Raw genomic sequence first — 22,026 nt, forward strand, 5'->3', positions numbered from 1 at the left:
TTATTTGGGGTTTCATAAATGACATTACATAGGTCTCTTTTTTTTTTTCACTAGAGAAATTGTGGGTTTACAGAATAGTTGCATTAAAAATAGTATTCCCACATTCCACCCTATTATTAATACATTGCATTGGTGTGTATATTTGTTATAATTGATGATAGTACATTTTTATTACTGTACTATCAACTGTAGTCCATGGTTGAACTTAGGGTTCATTGTGTTGCACCATTTCATGGATTTATTTTTTAAATTGTAGTACCATATATACTACCTAATATTTCCTCTTTTAGCCACATTCACATATGTAATTCAGTGCTGTTATTTGTGTTTACAGTGTTGTCCTCCCATCACTACCATTGTCCTCCCATCACAACCATCCATTACCAAAACTTCTCCATCATCCCAAGTAGACTCTCTACATTTTAAGCATTAACTCCCTATTCTCTACTTCCACCCAATCCCCTGGTAACCTACATTCTAGGTTCTGACTCCATGAGTTTGCTTATTCAAATTATTTAATATCAGTGAGATAATACAATATTTGTTCATTTATAATTGGCTTATTCATGCAACGTGATATCTTCAAGGTTAACTGATGCTTTCACATGAATCAGAACATCATTTCCTTTTACAGCTAAATAATATTCCATTGTGTGTATATACTACATTAAATTTCTTCCATCTTTTGGCAATTGTGAATAATGCCGCTAATGACCATTGATGTGCAAATATCTTTTCATGTCTCTGCATTCAATTCTTTTGGGTAAATACCTAGAAGTGGGGTTGCTGGGCCATAAAATAATTCTGTACTTGACTTTCTGAGGAACTGCCAAACTGTCTTTTACAGCGGCCACATCATTTTACATTCCCTCAAGCAATGAATAAGTGTTCCTGTTTCTCCACATCCTCCCAACACTTGTAACTTTCCATTTTTCTTTTTTTTAATAGTGGCCATACTAGTGGGTATGAAATGGTATTTGATTGTGGGTTTGATTTGCATTTGCCTAAAGGTTAATGATGTTGAGCATCTTCTCTTGTGATTGTTGGCCATTTTATATTTTCTTTGGAGAAAGTCTGTGTAAGCCTTTCCTCGTGTTTTGAGTGGGTAGTCTTTTTCTTGGAGAGTTGAAGGATTTTAAACCCTTACTGGATATGCAGTTTCCAACGGTTTTCTCCCATCATGTGAGTTGTCATTTTACTTTCATGATAAATCCTTTTAGGCCCAAAGTATTTAATTTTGATGAGGTCCCATTTATCTCTTTTTTTGTTGTTGTTGCTTTTACTTTGGGTATAAAGTTTAAGACACCATTGCCTAACACAAGATCCTGAAGATGCTTCCCTAAGTTTTGTTCTAGGTATTTGATGGTTCTGGTTCATAAGGTTAGATCTTTGATACATTTTGAATTGTTCTTTGTATATGGTGTAAAGTAGGATTCCACCGTTATTCTTCTGCAAATGGAAATCCAGTTTACCCAGCACCTTTCATTGGAGAAAATATTCTTTCTCCATTAAGAAGTCTTTGGCCCATTGTCAATAATCAGTTAGCCATAAATGTGAGGGCTTACTTCTGAGCTGTCAGTTCTATTCCATCTTCTTTAGTACAAGTCTTTTGCCCATTTTTAAATTGGGTTGTTCCAATAGAGCATGGCTCTCTATGCTATTACAATGGAATATGACAGTGACGCCTGTACCATGCTGTCTTGATTACTGTGCCTTTATGATAATTTTTAAGATTGGGAAACATGAGTCCTCCAACTTTGTTTTTATTTTTCAAATAAATCCGGACCCTTTACTCTTCCATATAATTAATTTTTTTTTAATTAGAGAAGTATGTTTACAGAAAAATCATGCATAAAATACAGAGTTCCAATGTACCACCCTATTATTAACATGTTGTATTGTGGTACGTGTATTATAATTCATGAAAAAACATTTTTGTAATTGTACTATTAACTATAGTCCATTTTTTATAGTAGAGTTCACTGTGTTGTACAGTGCTATGCTTTTGTAAAATTGTTATTGTAGTAACATACACACAACCTAAAATTTCCCATTTTAACTGCATTCACGTATATGATATTGTACTATCATTAGAACCATTCATTACCAGAACTTTACAATCAACCCAAAATAGAAGCTCTGTACAATTAAAGCATTAAATCTTCATTTCCTACCACAGCACCTTCCCCTGTTTCTAGATTCTGACTCTATGAGTTTGTTTATTCTAATAAATTCATATCTGTTATGTCATGTAGTGTGTGTCCTTTTGTGTCTGGCTTGTTCACTCAAATGATGTCTTCAAGTTCTGTGTTCATATTATTGCATTTATCAGAACTTCATTCCTTTTTATGGCTGAATTTTATTCCATTGTATGCATATTCCATTTTATTTATTGATTCATCAATTGATGAACACTGGGGTTGCCTCCATTTTTTGGCAATTGCGAATACTGCCACTATGAACACTGGTATGTGAATGTCTGTTCGAATTCCTGCTTTCAGATCTTTTGGGTACATACCTAAAGATGGGATTGCTGGGTCATATATTAATTCTGTACTTAACTTTCTGAGGAATAGCCAAATAGTCTTCCACAGAAGCTGTACCATTTTACATTCTCACCAACAATGAATGAGTGTTCCTATTTCTCCACATTCTCTCTCAATGAGTGGACTTTGCACCTTTGTCAAAAACCAGTGTGCCATAAATATGAAAGGTGATTTCTGTAACTATCATTTTGATTCTATCGGTCTATATGTCGGTCTTTGTGATAGTACCATGCTGTTTTGATTACTGTGGCTTTGTTATAAGTTTTAAGATCGGGAATTGTGAGTCCTCCAACTTTGTTTTTCTTTTGCAAGATGACTTTTGTTATTTGATGTTCCTTATCCTTTCATATAAATTTGATGATTGGCTTTTCTGTTTCTGCCTTCTTTGCATTTTGACTGGGATTGCCTTGAATTTGTAAATCATTTTGGGTAGAATTGACATCTTAACAGAATTTGGTGTTCCAATCCATGAACATTGAATGTCTTTCCATTTATTTAGGTTTTCTTTGATTTCTTTTAGCAATGTCTTTGTACCTTTCTGTGTTGAAGTCCTTTATATCCTTGGTTAGATTTGTTTCTTGATATTTCATTCTTTTAATTGCTATTGTAAATGAATTTTTTTCTTGATTTCTTCTTCAGATTATTTATTACTAGTATATGGAAACACTAATGATTTGGGGGGATTGATCTTGTACCCTACCATTTGCTGAATTCATTTATTTGTTCCAGTAGCTTTTTGGTGGATTTTTCAGGAATTCCTGTTTATAAGATCATGTCATCTGCAATAGGGAAAGTTTTACTTCTTCCTTTCCTATTTGGATACCTTTTTTTCTTTCTGTTACCTAATTACTCTAGCTAGAACTTCCAGTGCAGAGTTGAATAACTGGTGACAGTCGACATCCTTGTCTTGTTCCAGACCTTAGAGAGAAGGTTGTAAGTCTTTCACCATTGAGTATGATGGTAGCTGTGGGTTTTCCATAGATGCCTTTTAACATGTAGAGGAAATTTCCTTTTATTCCTAGTTTTCTAAGAGTTTTAATCAAGAAGGTATGCTGGATTTTGTCAAATACCTTTTCTGTATCAATTGAGGTGGTCATGTGTTTTCCCCCCTTTAGTGTGATAATGTGATATATTACATTTATGGAGTTACTTTTGTTGAACTACCCTTTCATACCTGAAATGAATCCCACTTAACTTGATCATTCTGTATTGTTCTTTTGATGTGCTATTGGATACCGCTTGCTAGTTTTTTGTTGAGGATTTGTCCATCTATTCATAAGGGATATTGCTCTGTAGCTTTCTTCCCTTGTGGTATCCTTTCTTTCTTTTTATTATATTGGTTTTGGGTTTACAGAACAATCATGCATAAAATATGGGATTCCCATATGCTACCCTATTATTAACACCTTCTATTGGTGTGGTACATTTGCTACAATTAATGAAAGCATATTTTTAATATTATACTATTAATTATGGCCCATGGTTTAACTTAGGGTTATTGTTTGTGTAGTGCAGTTCTGTAGATTTTTTTTAAAATTTTTATTCTGTTACCATATATGCAACCTAACACTTCTCCTTTTAACCACATACAGCTATGTATTTCAGTGTCGTTAATTACATTCACAGTGTTGTGCTACCATCACCACTCTCCATTACCAAAATACTTCCATCGTTCCAAATAGGAACAGTGTACATTTTAAGCCTTAACTTCCTATTCCCTGTCCCTACCCCATCCCCTAGTAACCTAAAATCTTGCGGGATCTTTAACTGGCTATGTTATGTGGGTGATGCGGGCCTCATAGAATGAATTAGGCAGTGTTCTTTCCTTTTCAATGTATGGAATACTTTGACTAAAATAGGTGTTAATTCTAGTTGATATGTTTGGTAAAATTACCCAGTGAATCCATCTGGTTCTGAGCTTTTCTTTGTTGTGAGGGTTTTAATTAATGATTCCGTCTCTAGTAGTTATTGGTTTGTGGAGATCTTCTATTTTTTCTTGAGTCACTATTTGTAGTTTGTGTATTCTAGAAATTTGTCCAGCTCGTCTGTATTATCCAATTTGTTGGCATACAGTTGTTTGTAGTATCCTCTTATAGTCCTTTTTATTTCTGTGGGGTCACTTCAGATTTAATTATTTATGTCCTTTTTTTCCTTTGCCAGTATAGCTAAAGGTTTTTTGATTTTATTGATCTTTTGAAAGAACCAACTTTTGGTTTTGCTGAGTCTCTTTATAATTTTTTAAAATTCTCTATCTCATTTATTTCTGCTCTAATCTTTGTTATATCCTTCCTTCTGCTCATCTTGGGTTTAGAGTATTCTTTTTCTATATCCTTCAGTTTTGATCTTAAGTCTCTGATTTGAAATCTCAATGTAAACATTTATAGCTATACATTTCACCCTCAGCATACCCTGTGCTGCATCCCATAAGTTTTGGTATGCTGTATTTTCATTTTCAATCACATCAAGATTATTTCCTGATTTTTCTCTTTATCCCGTTGGTTGTTTCAGAGTACATTTTTTAATTTCCACATATTTGCAAAATTTTCATTTCTTCCTCTGTTACTGATTTCTAGCTTCATTCTCTTATGGATGAAGAAGATACATTGGCTGATTTCAATATTTTAAAAGTTATTAATAATTATTTTGTGAGCTATGGCATGGTCTGTCCTGGGGAATAATCCATGTCCCTAGAGAAGAATATGTATTTTGTTGTTATTGGCTGAAGTGTTCTATTTATGTCTGTTAGGTGTAGTTGGTTTAGAGTGTCGTTTAAGTCTTGTATTTTCTTATTGATGTTATGTTTAGATATCTATCCTTTGTTTTTAATGGTGTTTTTAAAGTGTCCTACTATTAATTTAGAAACATCAATTTCTCCCTTCTAATCTGTCACTATTTGTTTCATATATTTTGGGCTTCTGCTGTTAGATGCGCGTGTATTTGTAATTGTTACATTTTCATGCTGAATTGACCCCCTGTGTCAGTATATAATGACCATCATTTTCCCTCATAACTGTTTTTTACTTGAAGTCTATTTTGTATATACTAGTATAGCTACCCTTTTTGGTTACTATTTGCATGGTGTTCCAGTTTGCCAGTGCTGCCAGAATGCAAAATACCAGAAATGGATTGGCTTTTATAAAGGGGGTTTATTTGGTTACATAGTTACAACCTTAAGGCCATAAAGTGTCCAAGGTAAGGCATCAACACAGGGTGCCATCACTGAAGGATGGCCAATGGTGTCCGAAAACCTCCGTTAGCTGGGAAGGCATGTGGCTAGCATTTGCTTGCTCCCAGGTTGCGTTTCAAAATGTCATTCTCCAAAATGTCCGTGTCAGCTTCCAACAGCCATCTTCAAAATGTTTCTGTAAGCTTCAGCTCCTCTCTTAGCTCCAGTGCGTTCTTCGGAGTGTACCTCTTGGCTGTAGCAAGCTTGCTTCTTCTGTCTGAGATTATATGGTGCTCCAGTAAACTAATCTAGGCCCATGTGGAATGGGCAGGGCCACACATCCATGGAAGTTATCTAATCAGAGCTATCACCTACAGTTGGGTGGGTCACATCTCCATGGAAACACTCAAAGAATTACAATCGAATCAACACTAATACATCTGCCCACACAAGATTCATCAAATATAATGATGTTTTGGGGGACATTATACATTCTAACCGGCACACGTGGTATGTTTTTTTCCATCATTTCACTTTCAACTTACTTATATCTTTGAATTTAAGGTGTGTTTCTTGTACATAGCCTATATTTGTGTCATCCTTTTTTATTCATTCTGCCAAATGCTGCCTTTTGACTGGAGAGTTTAATCTATTTACATTCCAAGTTACTACTGATAATCCAGGGCTTTCTTCTGCTGTTTTGCTGTATAGTCTTTGTAAGTCTTATACCACTTTTGACCCTCAATTCTTTTGTTAATGCCTACTTTCATATTTATTTGAATTTTTTGTTTTTGTTTGTATTGTGCCATATGAGTCCTCATTTCTCTCTGGATATATTTTTCATATATTTCCTTGTGGTTACCATGGGGTAAAAATTTAACATCCTAAATATATAACAACAGTAGATTAGATTTGATACCAACTTGACTTTAGTAGCATACACTTCTACTATTTCTATACCCTCTGTTCCTCCATCTTTTTTTGTACTTGTTACAAATTATATCTTTAGGGTCAATAGATTTTTAATTTATGTGCATTTGCATTTTAGTACCTTTAGGAATTAAGAAGTGACCAAAATTACAATACAGTAGTCCGGGCATGTAAAATTACCCAAATGGTTGTCCTTACCTGAGCTCTTTATTTCTTTATGCTGCTTTGAAACAGGTCTAGTGACCTTTCCTTTCAGTCTGAAGAACTCCCTTTAGCTTTGCTTGTAGAGTAGGTCTAATGTGGATGAAATCCCTCAGCTCTTGTTTATCTGGGAATGTCTTAATCTCTCCCTCAGAGTTGAAAGGAATTATTGTCATATGTAAAATTCTTGGTTGACACTTATTTTTCTTTCAGCGTTTTAAACATTTCCACCCATTGCCTTCTTGCCTCAAGGGCTGCTGATGAGAAATTGGCACTAAATCTAATTGGGACTCCCTAGTACATAACATATTGCTTTACTCTTGCAGCTTTCTGAACTCTTTCCCCATCCTTTGAATTGGAGTTTGCTAAATGTGTGATGGAGCTTATTTTCCTTGATGTTTATCCTGTTTGGTATTCTCTGGGCTTCTTGGATGTGTATATTCAGATCTTTTGCTCAGTTTGGGAAGTTTTTGCCATTTTTAAAAAAGTATTCCTTTTGACTCTGTCTCTTTCTTCTTCTGGGACTGCCATAATGCATAAATTTGTGCGCTTGATGCTGTCCCAGAGATATCTTAGGCTATTTTTAATTCTTTTTTATATTTGTTCCTCAACCTTACTCATTTCAGTTGTTTATAGTCGAGTTTGCTGTTTCTTTCTTTTGCCAGCTCCAAGCTGCTTTTGAAATCCTCCTGGGAATTTTTCATTTCAGCTATGTAGTCATCAACTCCAGTAGTTCTGTTTGGTTCCTTTTCAAATTTTCTATCTCTTCAAGATTTTCATATTGTTCATTTATTGTTTCCCTGTTATTCCTTAATTCTTTCTCTGCATTTTCCTTAATCTCCTTGACTATATTAACTAATGCTAAAATATATATATATATATATATATATATATATATATATTTTTTTTTTTTTTTTTTTTTTTTTTTTTTTTTTTTCCTGGGAAGTGATTTTACTCTTAATTTGTTTGGAATATTTTGTTTTAGTTGTTTCACTTATTAACAACATCAATTGTGTAGAAATTGTTTTTCTTTTTTTTTTTTTAATTATTGTATGATCCTTTGTTTTGCCAAGGCTTTGATGAATTTGTGTATTTAAGTTTGGAATAGCAGCAGAGTGGAACCGATTTGTTTAGTAGTATAAGAGATGAATAAGGATCCACAGTTAACATGTGGGTTGCAGTTCAGTTTTGTCTATTATATAACTGAGAGTCTTTATCTTTTAAATGTATTTTGTTTAATAATTAATGCATATATATTGACACATATATTTTGTTTGATAATTGATACATATATATAGATACATATATTTTGCCTTCTGTTGTATGCTATTAAACCTTCTATTTCTATTCTTGCTTACAGTTTTTCTCCACATTCCTCTTACCACTTGTATCAGTCAGGGTTCTCTGGAAAAACAGCACCAATAGGACATAGGATGACATTTATTTTAAGGAATTGGTTCACCCATTTTTGAGGACAGGCAAGTCTGAAATACATAGGGCAACTGAGAGAGAAGTTGATGTAGTCTTGAGGCAAAATTTCTTCTTCAAGAAACCTGTTTTTGCCCTCAAGACTTTCAAATGATTGGATGAGGCCCACTCACATTATTGATGCTAATCTCATTTACCTGAAGTCAACTGACTGTACAATGTTCATCACATCTACAAAATACCGTCACAGTAACATCTAGACTAGTGTTTGAGCGAACAACTAAGCACCATATCCTAGCCAAGTTGACACATAAAATTAACCGTCACACCACCATTTTTCTGGAATTTTTTCCTACCTTTTACTTTACCATATTTCTATTTTCTAAAGCACATATATTCATTGAATTTCCTATTTACTTATAAATAGATGCATTTAGCTTAAAATCATTGTTCTAAATACTAACTGCTTTAAGTATGTATCTTTAAGTACATGGCAGAGATAATACTCTCTGACTTTGAATTTAAGCTTCTTGAGTGTAAGAATCATCTATTTAAGTATATATAGCACTTAGCCTGTCTTTTAAATTTGACTACTTAGGAAATGTGTATTCCTTTGCCCATTGGATTCATGAATTGTAAACTTACTTAGAGAAACACAATATAAGGAGACACACACACACGCAAAGACATATTTTCCATGTATTAGAAAGTTCCTTCATATAAAAGTTGTTACATAAATATTTATCAGTAATCCCCTCATGTTCTTCTACCTCTTAAGAATATCAGATTAATCAGAGGTGTACATGATAATTAACATCTAGTCATTTTTGCTTTTTACAAAGTGACTAAATACATTGGTTTCATATAATGTATTTCAGACCTGGAAAGGTTGTTTGGAACAACAAGGTATGTTTATTACACTATTTTTGGCTTATTGCACAGTAACGATTTTATCAGATCGCATTTAAAAGAATGCAGTTCTTTTAAACAATCTTACTGAAACAATAGAATACATATAAACTATACTTTGGGCAATTAATAATTTGTGAGATTAATAATGAGTTATATGGGGAAAATTCCCAATTTAGATCACCAGCTTAAAACTTCGAACTAGTATTAGTTTCTTATTCAAAAATATTAACAATTGAACATGAGTACCACAGTGTTATTTTTCAAGGATAGTACTAGTGGTTTTATAATTTTCCCATCATATGTGCACTTGCATGCTTTCTTCAAGAATCATTAACTACAAATATGCCACTCAAAATTAATTGTTATCTACTGTAATTTTATTCAAGCCAGATATTCCTATCTGGTCATAAATTTTATATCTTTATATCAATTAATGCCAACAAGTCTCAGTTCAAAGATTTTAGCATGGCTGATTATCATCAGAATAGGATGATGCATTCTAATTGTACTGAAGTCCTGGACAGAGTTAAAATTTTAATTGAATTGTGAGGACGTAATATATTTTGAAAAGCCAAGTCAGACTAGATATTAATGTGAAGTGTTAAACAAAATTAACAGACATAGAACATAAACTAAGAAGCTATGTACAGAATCATTTTCTTACTCTAAATGTTTCTCTAAAAATTTATTTTGCAACTTTTATATCTGTAGTAAGAAAGCACCTTTCTCCAGATTTCTGTATGAAGATTGTGCTTCTGCTCCCATTGACATTCCACCCAACTTTCATTGTCAGAGCCACCGATAACCTCTCTGTTAACAAATCCAGTTGACATCAGCCTGTCTGTCTCACTGGACCTGTCAGCAGCATTTGAAATTTTTAAATACATTCTCCTTCATTAATCATTTTCTTCTGTAATGTGTATGGAACATCACATTCTCTGGGTTTATTCTCCCAGTTTGAATTAATATATATAATTTGAATATTCATTTATTTCATACTTAATTTTGCAAGAATTACCAGTTCATAATTTAAATATACTTAAATGTTATGACTTTGGTTAAACTGGAAACTTAATCAGAGTCAGGAGCTTTAGAATGTGTTAGTATTTAGAGGAAAGATAGATGATCTGACTGGATTAGTAAATAGTCCTTGTCTATTAAAAGATACCTTCTAAATGCCTCACTATCCTTCCCTGCTTTAAAACCTGAAGCACACTTTTTCACTTTAATTATTATTCTGGTTATTTTTGTGCGTGTGGTAATGACGGTGTTGGGGATTGATTTTGGTGATGAATGTACAACTATGTAACAGTACTGTGAACAATCGAATGTATGATTTGTTTTATATGACTGTGTGGTATGTGAATATATCTCAATAAAATGAATATTAAAAAAAAAAAAAAAAAGATACCTTCTAAGTTCCCTTAGTATTCTATAACTTGCTTAGTTCACTCTGTCTCCTGGCCCATACATTTTCTCAATATCATTTTCCTCTCCTCTTCTCTCCAACTTGAAAACATGCACACATACTGCCTCTGCATTCTAAGCCTGAGTTGTTATCCTAACTTAAATGCTTGTGTACTAGCATAATTCTGGGTAAGTCATCTCATGCCTGTAAGTGTCAGCTAAGTCATCTCATATTTCTGGGTTTAAGCTTAGGCATCTCTAAAATAAGATGATTAGACTATGAGATTGCTAAAATTTTACAGATCTTTCAATAATGTATGTTATTTAGAATCCTGATTTAAGAAATAGTAGGTCTCCTGTTATTAAAATCTTCAGAACTGTGTTAGTTAGAATTCAGGGTTTGTATTATTTATTTGTATATTCAGCAAATATTATTATTGAGAACCTAATCTGATCCTCGTATTGTATCCCTCTGATAAAATGGGGAAATGCAGTGATGAATAAGATAAAGTCCCTTCCTTCATGGAGTTTGCATTCTACTTAAATTTATTTTTGTCCAACTCCTTCATATAAGTCAGCATAACTTTTCAGATACTTCCTGGTGTTCTGTTTTCTTAAAAACTTAAGTAAACCAATTCTCTCCTTCAAGTTAGTTTCCTCATCAGTAAAACCAGCATTATAACTTACATTCTTCTTACCATGCAAAAATGAAATTAAATATGATTTGTGAAATTATTTTATAGTGATTTCTATATTTGTGAAGTCCTGTGGGATCTTGTACCATATGGTACTCAATATGCGTTATTGTTGTACATAAGACAAAATAATTAAGATAAAATATTTGCAGTTTATCAACTGTAGAAGTTCTATAAATACTCAAAGGTGATATCTGCAGCATCTTATTTGTTTGTTACGTAAATATTTCAACATCTCATCTTTGTATGATGCCAGTTAAGGCCTTCAGTCATTCAGGAGATGGACTCTATTTAAGAATTTTTGAACTTCATGAAGTTATGACAGTTTTTTAATCAAAAAATTATTCTGTCTTAATGGAAATTATCCTTTCTGTTCTGATATTTTGGTCCCTGTTAATAGGACAAATTCAACAATAATAACAAATTTATTTGTAAAATTTACTTAGTCTCATCAGTTGTCTTCCATATAGAACATTGAGTTCTTGCTTTTTTTTATTAAATCTTTGTAGTGGTAATAAAAAATTTTTATGTTTGCCCAAAGTGAAATAGAAATGTATATGCACATGATGCATTTTGTTCTTGTTTTATTCTTTGAAACTAGTTATCATTTAAATGCAGAGCCTTCACTTTTCTGCTGCAAAAACAGATTTATGTTATTAGCTACATGCCTAGCAGCAGAATTCAGGGCACTAATTTTCTAAGTTTATGTCAGTATATTGACTCAAAGTGAATATTTAAGTGGTTCTGAGGAAAATATCACATTAGAATAATAAAAGGTCCTTTTAACAAGCTTTCCTTTGGTAAGGAATATTAGATGTTTATGCTTTAAAAATTAAGCCATTGCAGCATTCCTTACAAAATGAGATGCAACAACTTCAGTATACATGGTTTATGCAAGGTAAGAGGGAAACAAGAACCAGACATGTGCCTTTTGTTCCAAATGAAGACTTATCTTCATTCTCAACCATTCAACTTCTCATTCCTAAAAATGAAGTAGAAGGAGATTTTCTTCCCTTCCCGGGTTCACTTTTATCATTAAATTTAATTTATCTTGAGAAATAATTGTTACAACCACATACTGCAAAAACACTTGGAATCAAGTTATAGGGAGTATGACTAGGAATTATTGATTTATCATGGTCTTCTTTTTCTTTGTTTTATTTTAAATCTATCCTTACATTGTCTTTTGCTTTGGGATAAAAATTTAAATAGTATTAGGTTAGCTCATTTCTTTATTAATTAATCACATGCCATGTAATGCTGAAACTCCAAGCGTGGCTCTTTCCATTAGAAGAGCCGCCCAGTTCGGTGCTACAAAGGAGAAACATGTCTCTCAGGGAGAAGGTGACTTTATTGTGAGTGCACAAGCAAGGAACTAGAGGAATCTTCCCAAAACCAGTTCGAAGTAAGGATGCGAGTTAGGGTTTTTATAGGTAAAGGAAAGGAGTGGTCACAAACATGATGGCTGCATGATACATTCTTGTCAGAACAGCAGTGACGTTGAATCTTTATGAAGAGGGCACGGGCAAATTTCTCAGTCCTGTGTTGTCTCAAGCATGTCTTGTTCCGGCTTCAGTGATTAGATTTGGATATTGATGTACAAGCTCTTATGTGCAGAGCCTACATGAATCTTTTCTTAGCTGACTGCTCAGGAATGTCAAACTTTTGTCTTTTAAGGAGGAAGTCACTGATACACTGGCTACCAGGTGTTCTTGACACTATTCTGTTATGTTATTCCTGTAAGTGGGACTGAGGAGGGCTGGTTAATGTCTTTCTGGGAACTAAGTACAAAGAGTAGACTGCTAAGATTGCATTAATAGAAAACCAGCTTAGCTAGGGTATTAGAAGCTCCGGAGCTAATTTAAGTGAAGGAATTTTAAATAAGCATATTTTCCAGCTATCAGTGCTAGCTAGTTTCAGAAGGCATTTGGACTTTGGATTCTAGATCTTTGGAAATGATCTGTTGTTATATTTTGCTTCCTTTCCATATTTCTGCTTTATATATTATCTTAAGCACATTTTGAAGAAAAAAATTAAGAAAAATATATTTTCCCCGCATATTTTATCTCTGTTTTTACTTATAGCTGGGATCTGTTAAAAATGGAAGCAGAAATATTTTTGGAATTTACCAAATTTAGTACTAGAGTTATAGTATTTCAGTTTATGATTTTTGTAAAGGAGGCAAGAGACTCCATCCATATATAAAAAAAGTACTTACTCATTTAGAAAGCACAGGGAAAAGGAAGACCAAAATATTTTTCCATAGCTCTTTCCTCAGTGTCATTGGAGTGCTCCCACCCTGTTCCCTACCATCAACGTGTTTAAAATTGTTCTTTTCTGATTTTTTTAAATTACCTTAAATCAGACAAGCCCTGCAGTTGTTTGGGAGCCTAAAGAATCTAGGCTGATTTTTTTTCGCTTTCTTCTCTCTGTGGAGATGGAGAGGTGAGTGGTGAGCATTTAGTCCTAAGTTAATTGCTCTTTCCTTTTGCTTTGAGTAAATTATCAAGATTTACTCCTGCCCTTTGAAATTATAATGTTTCCCAATAGCCCTTCTATGCTTAGACATAGCTATCTGTTTTGTTTTAAAATTTCAAAGTTTAAATTCCCATTGAATTCTCAAGATTTTCAGAGGGAAGAAGGCGTAAGTTTGAGAGATACAGTTGTATGGGCCAGTTTGCCTTATATTATTTGAATATGCTTTGCCTAGAAAGGCTATATGATTGCCATATTTTGTTCTCTGAGAAAAGAAAGCAATCTGATTCCATAATGACTTCCATTCGTATTAGGAATTAATTTCCTTCTTCTAACTTTTATGCCCAAAAGGAATGCAGTTTTCTTGGCCTAGTTTATTTACATTGCTATGGCAACAGAAAATTCACTGTGCTGGTGGGGATGAGTTTTTGGAGGATTCTAAGGCATAAATGGATTTCTACTATTCATAACTTTTTATGACTTTCTCTTACTTCTAAGAATTCACTTTAAATGGAACTGCCCAAGAGAGCTAGTGCGGAGAAATCTTGCTAGGTGCACTAAGCTATATGCATATACTTTTTGTCAACTTCAGCCCTTGAATCTTACATATCCAGTAAGTAAAAGTTCTTGCCCCAGTTTAAAACATTTAATTTGTTTTGTTTGGAAATTTTTTTTTAATTATTTGATAAATAAAGTTAATTAAAAAATTTTTAACTTGTTCTCCAAATTTGAAATATTTAGCTATATGTAAACTTGGTAATTGTAGAAATTATTTGATAAAAATACACAGACTTTTCATTAGTTCTGCTATTAAGTGGGTCACTTCTGTTACCTGCTTGCTTTTTATATAACAGGCACTGAAACTGAAATATTCCAACTCTTCAATCTCATGGGTTTTTGGTAAATTAAAATTTTATGTTTTCATATTTTTTATTTAAGTACTCAGAAAGCGAAAGTTGAATCATACATGCTTCTGCAGAGTAGAATATCTTGCAAACTATAACTGTTGTAATGGCCTGGATAAGTATAACAGAGAGCTACTTTGCTCTTAACAGTCTGTGACCCCCTTTCCTTTGGATGAAGGAAAGGATAGATAAATTACAAAGTGATAGAAAAGTTTTGTCACTTTGATTGTCCTGCTCAAGGAGAAGTTTTGGTTAAGCAACAATCAGTTGTTCTCCAAAGACTTGCCTCTAAGGGACTTTGGAGGTAATGATCCCTGAGAAAACTATTTGCATATTAAATTTATACTTGAGAAAGAATTCACAAATGTTATCTTATTTGGTCCTCATAAGCCTATCAAACAAGAGGCATATTTTCACTTACACATTACTGAAAAGGAATCCCACACCTAGAAATTAAAGTAATTGCCCACTGTGACAAAGACCAGCCTAAGACTAGAACTATAACTGGTGCTCTGCTGGCAACAGTGCCAGGCAGAAACCTGTTCCAGGTTTGGAATTTTCACTGTGGAAAGAATTCAGAGACAAGAGGGGTCAGTAGAAATAAGTAGTAATGTTTATTAAAGAAAAAGAGAAATAAAACACATTAAAGAGATAATGTGGGCATGTTCCAGGAAGAAGCATGCACTGAGTGTGAGTGAGTTGGCTTGTTATATAGGAAAATTTTACAGTGATCTTCTTATCTCAACCTTTGAACACCAAGTGTCTTCTTTGTTCTAGGAGGAGATAGTTGTCCAAGTGATCAGAATTTGTGACCTGCTCTCACATATCTAAAATTTGCCTTTGGGCAGCTGTTTAACAACTTTTATGACTCCATGCTTTTTGTCATTAATTGAGAATTTGCCTTGGGCCCATGGTTTTACAAGTGTTTATGGTTTGGGGAGGCTTCAGAGCTTTAGGGGAAATTTTGACTCCATGTAGTCTGCCGTTGAAGCTTTGCAGGTTTGTGTTAACTCCTTTGAAGTGGAATAGAAGACCAGGCATCACAGTCTTGATACTGCCTCAGAACCAGGCCTTCTAACTTTTAATACCTGGTCTTTCCACTCTGAGTTTTGAATGTTGTATCTTATTTTGTATCGAAAATTCAGACAGGGAATAAATTCCATTTCATAGACCCTGCATGCTGAATAATAAGAGAAAATAGTAAGAGACTGTCCAATGGAGCTGTGGTACATCAGATTAAATATTGGTGTATCACTGTTGATAATATAATGCGATAATTTTGATGAATTTATTGTTTCTTTTTTTCAAGTTAGCATAAGTAAGTTGACCTTAACTTGCTGCAAAACAAAATGATTTCCTTGTGAAATTTTAATGAACATTGACATTATTTCAAAAAGAGGAATGCAGAACATGTTCAGGGGATCTATTTGACAACTAAAGTAAAATCAGTGAGAACTTTGATTGCTATTATAATTTCAAATTCTATGCCTATGGCTTAGCAGTAGACTATTAAGGAAGTTAAATATCTATATGGGTCTTGAGATATTTATCTTGACAACCTTTTGGTAGATAACTGATTCTCGTTTCACCAAAACTGCTCATTGAACAGGATGCTCCAAGTGACAAAACATTTTCGTTTATCATTTCTTAATTCTCCTCACCTTTTCCTTGATTTAAAGAACAAGGCTCATAAAATGACCTTAAGACAGAAGAATTTTTCTGTTGTATTCATCCAGATACAGTTTCCAAAATAGTCTACTCTGCAGAAGCATATATGATTCAATTTTTGCTTTACTGAGCTCTTTTGTACATTATATATTGACAGATTACTTTATATATTGTCACTTTAAGTCATACATAAATAAATATAAAAAATTATCAAAAGTCATGAAATTGAAGAGCTGGAATATTTGAGATTCAGTTTCCTATATGAAAGCAAGTAGGTGATAGAATTGACTGACTTAATAGCAGAACTAATGATAGGTTTGACTACTGTCATTATGTAATGTCGACAATTATCAGGTTTGTGTACATCTAAATATTACACAGTTGGCACATTTGTTTTAAATAAGGGCAGGAATTTTTACCCACTGGATATATATGGTGCAGGGGTGAAGTTGCCAAAAAGTGTATGAATATGGCATAGTGCAAAACAACCATTTAAACAGATAATCGAATGCTAGTAAACAAACCTCAATTTGTGGCAAATAGGATATGAAGACAGATGAGTTACCAGAATGCATTTGTCATGGATCTAGCTATTTTGGTCAGATAATGATATTGTATGTTCTGATAGTGTACGAGGAACTATCTTAAGTGTTTTACTCATACTAACTAATTTATGCTTCACATAGACCCTGTGAGACAGGTACTATTATCATTTCCACTTTGCCATTAAGGGAACAAGTGGTTAAATAAAATTGCCTTTGGTCATGCAGCTATTATCCAGCAAGGCACTATATGTACCACGAAGTCAGTTCCAGAACCCACACTCTTGACTAAAGAGTCATGGTCAAAATACCACTGTTTTTTTTGCACTGTTGCTTTGAAAAGCCTCATTTGTATCCTTTTTATTCATTTTTCTTTGGCTGAAATAGAATATTTTAGAAGCATTTTGTTTAACATCTATGGTTCTATAATCATTTAATTTTTCCCTTTTGCAGTGGGATGCCATCACTGAAATGGACGAACACAATAGGCCCATTCATACATACCAGGTGTGTAATGTTATGGAACCAAACCAAAACAACTGGCTTCGTACAAACTGGATCTCCCGTGATGCAGCTCAGAAAATTTATGTGGAAATGAAGTTCACACTGAGGGATTGTAACAGCATCCCATGGGTCTTGGGGACTTGCAAAGAAACATTTAATCTTTATTATATGGAATCAGATGAGTCCCATGGAATTAAATTCAAGCCAAGCCAGTATGCAAAGATTGACACAATAGCTGCTGATGAGAGTTTTACCCAGATGGATTTGGGTGATCGCATACTCAAACTCAACACTGAAATTCGTGAGGTGGGACCTATAGAAAGGAAAGGATTTTATCTGGCTTTTCAAGACATCGGGGCTTGCATTGCCTTAGTCTCTGTCCGTGTTTTCTATAAAAAGTGCCCCTTCACTGTTCGTAACTTGGCCATGTTTCCTGATACTATTCCAAGGGTTGATTCTTCCTCTTTGGTTGAAGTACTGGGCTCTTGTGTGAAGAGTGCTGAAGAGCGTGACACTCCTAAACTTTATTGTGGAGCTGATGGAGATTGGCTTGTTCCTCTTGGAAGGTGTATCTGCAGTACAGGATATGAAGAAATCGAGGGTTCTTGCCATGGTAAGAAAAAAACATTTAAATAATTGATCATGCATTTAAATTATGATTTATTTTAAGGTAAGTATGCCATACGTTTATTTTCAAATAATGTTCGGTGCTATTACTGGCAGAATTAGTGATGAATGAAAGAAATGGACTCATATTAAGCAGAAGAAAATTTCTATTTCTCTGGGAAAGGTGCATGAGAATGTAATATAAATTGAATACTGTGATAAGTGTTTCTGTGTATGATCTTCAGTAAAGTAATGAAGCAGTATGAATTTCTGGTATGCACTTTACTGTTATAAAGGAAAGAAGCAGCAAGAGCAGCAATAAAAAGCAAAGGGGATTCAAAATGACCTTCAGGTTTTGTTGGTTTATAGAGAACACATCATTTGAAGACATTTTGAGAATTCATTTTTTCATATTGAATTTTAATAATTGAGTAGTACTTATGTGAAATTATATTTAAATAAATTAATTCTGATGTGTTTTATTTAAAAAGCATCTGGGATAGTTTATATGGGTTCAATGTGTTTGCTGGTTGAGTACTGACCTCATCAAGGATTAATTTACTCTTTGTTACTATTGAATGCAACTTCCCACCATGTAACACATTCAGTTTTTTATATCAATAGTATTTGTGTAAGATCTAATTTTCAGAAAATATTAACACAACACAGTGTTTTTAAAGACTAGAACTATACCTTTTACATTTTATGACAATGAAATGCCTACAATTTTTAAAATGAAACATTTTTCTTTTTTATGTGAATCATTTTTATGAGGGCTTATTAATCATATACACACACTTGTGATTTTTAAAATTTTTATATATTTCCTGATACAGATAATCTATCATCTGTATCAGTTTGTGTTTGGATTTATAACTCATAATCAAAACACAAATATAGAAACAAAATTATTGCTTGTTACATAATGACATACTAGAGACATTTCCCTCTTGATGGTAAATTCTTTACAGGGATTTTTCTGTAGAACCATATTCAATTTTTTGACTTCTTTGTTGATGCTACAGTCACAATCATTAAAATGGATGAGAATTTAAAAAGTAAGAAAAAAAGTTCCTTGTATGCTGTTTTAGTTCTCTGGCCGCTAAAACAAATACCATACAATGGGTTGGCTTTCCAATAGAAATTTATTGACTCACCGTTTCAGAGGCTAGAAAACTTGCTTCCTCCTGGGGATTGGTATCTTCTGGTTGGCTGGCTTGGCTTTTCCATCACATGGAAATGCATATGGCAGTGTCTTATCCTTTCTCTTCCAGGTTCCAGTGACTTCTAGCTTCTGGCTACTCCCCATGGTTTTTTGTCTCTTTGTCTGATTTCCTTTGCTTTTAAGGACTTCAGCCATATTTGGTTAAACGGCCCACCCTCAGGCAGTTTGGGCATGCCTTAACTAATAACATCCTCAGGGGTTCTATTTGCAAATAGGTTCACACCCCACAGGACCCAGAGGTCTGTACCTAAACAAGCCTTTTGTTGAGGACATGATTCAGTCTATAATATATGTATGTAAGAGTCATATGTTATATACATATATGTGAATTTTGAAAAGTTTTATCTGTTTATGAAACACTAGGGTTCTTGAATCATGAAGTTCTCTAGAGTACCCAATGATGATTATGTTTGGTCATTTGAGGGTATTAAGATTTGCAAGAGAAATCTGTAGACTTTTTGTTGTTTATTTTTATAAAGTATGAGCCAACTTTCCTCCACTATTAAATCACTAAAATATGTTTCACTCTATTAATACAGATTGAATCCACAATTATTGTTTACCTATAATAAGGATTTAGAATGGTGCAGATATGTCATGAACGATCCTTTGGGTGAGGATATTTATACATATTTTACATTTACATGTGAATAATTCTTTAATGAATAGGAGCAGATAATAAGAACTCAGGATAAAATCTATTATACAGACTGAAGTTTTACAGAATTTGCAGTCTATTATTCAGACTGAATCTATTATACAGACTGAATCTATTATACAGACTGAAGTTTTACAGAATTTACAGTCTATTATACAGACTGAAGTTTTACAGAATTTTAAATTAGAAGCTAAGCATTAATTGGTAAAAATAATAAAACTTTTTTAAAGATTTTCATAGTTAATCTAAGGGATTTGTATGATTAGCTATTATTACATATCTGTGTTTTTTTAAGAATATATGGCATTGGCCAAAGGTAGCAGCCATCCATGTTGTCTACATATTTTTTACTTAGTATCCCTTAAACTTCCTTCAATTATTTGACAAATATGGTTTTGGATAAATGATAAACAGCATTGGTTTATGCAGAGCTGATGCTGCTTCTCTGTTTTTATGATGTGTCATCTTTATTATCCTTTAGTTGACTGCAGAAATATGAATAACTGGGCACAGTACAAATGTTCATTATCTTCCTGTTACGGATAGAAGAAATCCAAAGAATTTAGTTTGAATTCTAAATCCATGACTACTAACTTTGAAACCACAGTTTCTTTATCCATCAATAGAGTAGTGGTTATAATAAACTAATGAGAAAGTACATTGGAAACTTAAAAACAAGCATATGTGCCTGGTTACTTTGAACAGTGATACAGTTGAATATAATAAATTGCTATTTACAAATATGAGGGAGCTCAGAATGGATGTGGAGACCTCATTTTTAGAGGTGAATGTCTTTTACTACCACTAGTCTTTATTTTGGAGTATTCATTTACGTGCAAATTCTTGATGCTTCATATTGCCCTTTCTTTCTTCAACTAATAATTTTTATCTTTACCTTTATTGTTGTTTGTCAACAACTAATCTCACAAGTATATTTATAAATTACATATGACCTAAATGTCAAATTACTTGGATCTCTGTATGAATAAACCATAGCTCAAATAGTAATAGGATTAAATGTATAATGGGAAAAGAAAAAAATCTCTCTCTCTCTCTTTCTATACACACACACACACACACACACACACACACTTATGGTTTTCCTCTGTCTATTCTTTGAGATTAATTAATTTATTTAAACTGTTAACATTTTTTGAGCATGTACTATCTGTTAATTACTTTGATAGGTGGCGGATGTAAAGATAAATAAGGCATGTGTTACACTTATATATTGTTGAGATAAAATAACCCAGAACTTATTGGGTTAAAGCCACAATGATTATTATATCTCAGAGCTCAGCTAGGTGGTTCTTCTTCTTAATTTAGTGTAATGAAGGTGACTTATGCAGCTGAATTCAGCTGGGAGCATGACTGGTGTTGTACTGTGAAAGATGGCCTCTCATCTTCCAGGGCACTGATGTGGCATCCCCTGATTTAGAAGTCTAGCCTGGGCTTCTTTATGGTGTAGTGACTGTCTTCCAAGAAGGTTTTTTCACATGACTAGGATTAGAGTGAATATAAGGAAGAAGCTGTGCAAGGTGGTGAATACCTGGAAGTATGCTTCACAGGGGGCTGCCAATATAGCAGTATAAGATAGTCCACTCTCTGGACACACATGATTAATGCCCCTCCTTCTTACTCAAAAACTCATACCCCTTCCAGACTTATCCCATTATGGAATCCTGTTGAAGTCCAGGATTGCATCATTAAAATCAGTTCCAAATATGAATGAAGCTTCACAGCTGAAAAAGCTCTTCTTAACCTGGAGAACTAAAAACTTAAAAGATAAGTTATTTTGTTCCCCACATGTGCAGCATACATGCTGCAACAGGGACAAGATTACTGTGAAAGGCTTTCTCATTTCCAAAGGCAGAAAACTGGTTATTGTGATTCTGAATTCCAGCTAGGAAAATTCAAGGATCCCCTCCTCCAGGGGCAGGCAGTGTTCTTTGATTAGAGCCCACTTTTACTCCCTGGCATTGGATCTCTGAAGCTCTTGGCTCTAACTTTGGTTTCATGGCTCTACTCTTTGAATCACTGGCCTTTTTTATAAGAATTGCCAGTTTCTCATTTCAGCATCTATCTGAAAAATCTCCTTAATAAGATCTACAACAACATTAAGTACTTTTTTATCTTCTAAGCTATCACAAACAGTATT

General features: G+C 33.6%; 1 protein-coding gene across 1 annotated transcript in view; it reads left to right on the forward strand.

Annotated features, from left to right (window-relative positions):
* Positions 1-22,026, forward strand: part of EPHA6 (EPH receptor A6) — a 1,002,097-nt gene that overhangs the window by 167,772 nt on the left and 812,299 nt on the right. The window contains 1 exon segment of the mRNA XM_037834014.1: positions 17,329-17,992. Within this exon segment, the coding sequence (XP_037689942.1) occupies positions 17,329-17,992 (664 nt within the window).

This window comes from Choloepus didactylus, chromosome 1 (assembly GCF_015220235.1).
Source record: "Choloepus didactylus isolate mChoDid1 chromosome 1, mChoDid1.pri, whole genome shotgun sequence".
NCBI lineage: Eukaryota > Metazoa > Chordata > Mammalia > Pilosa > Megalonychidae > Choloepus > Choloepus didactylus.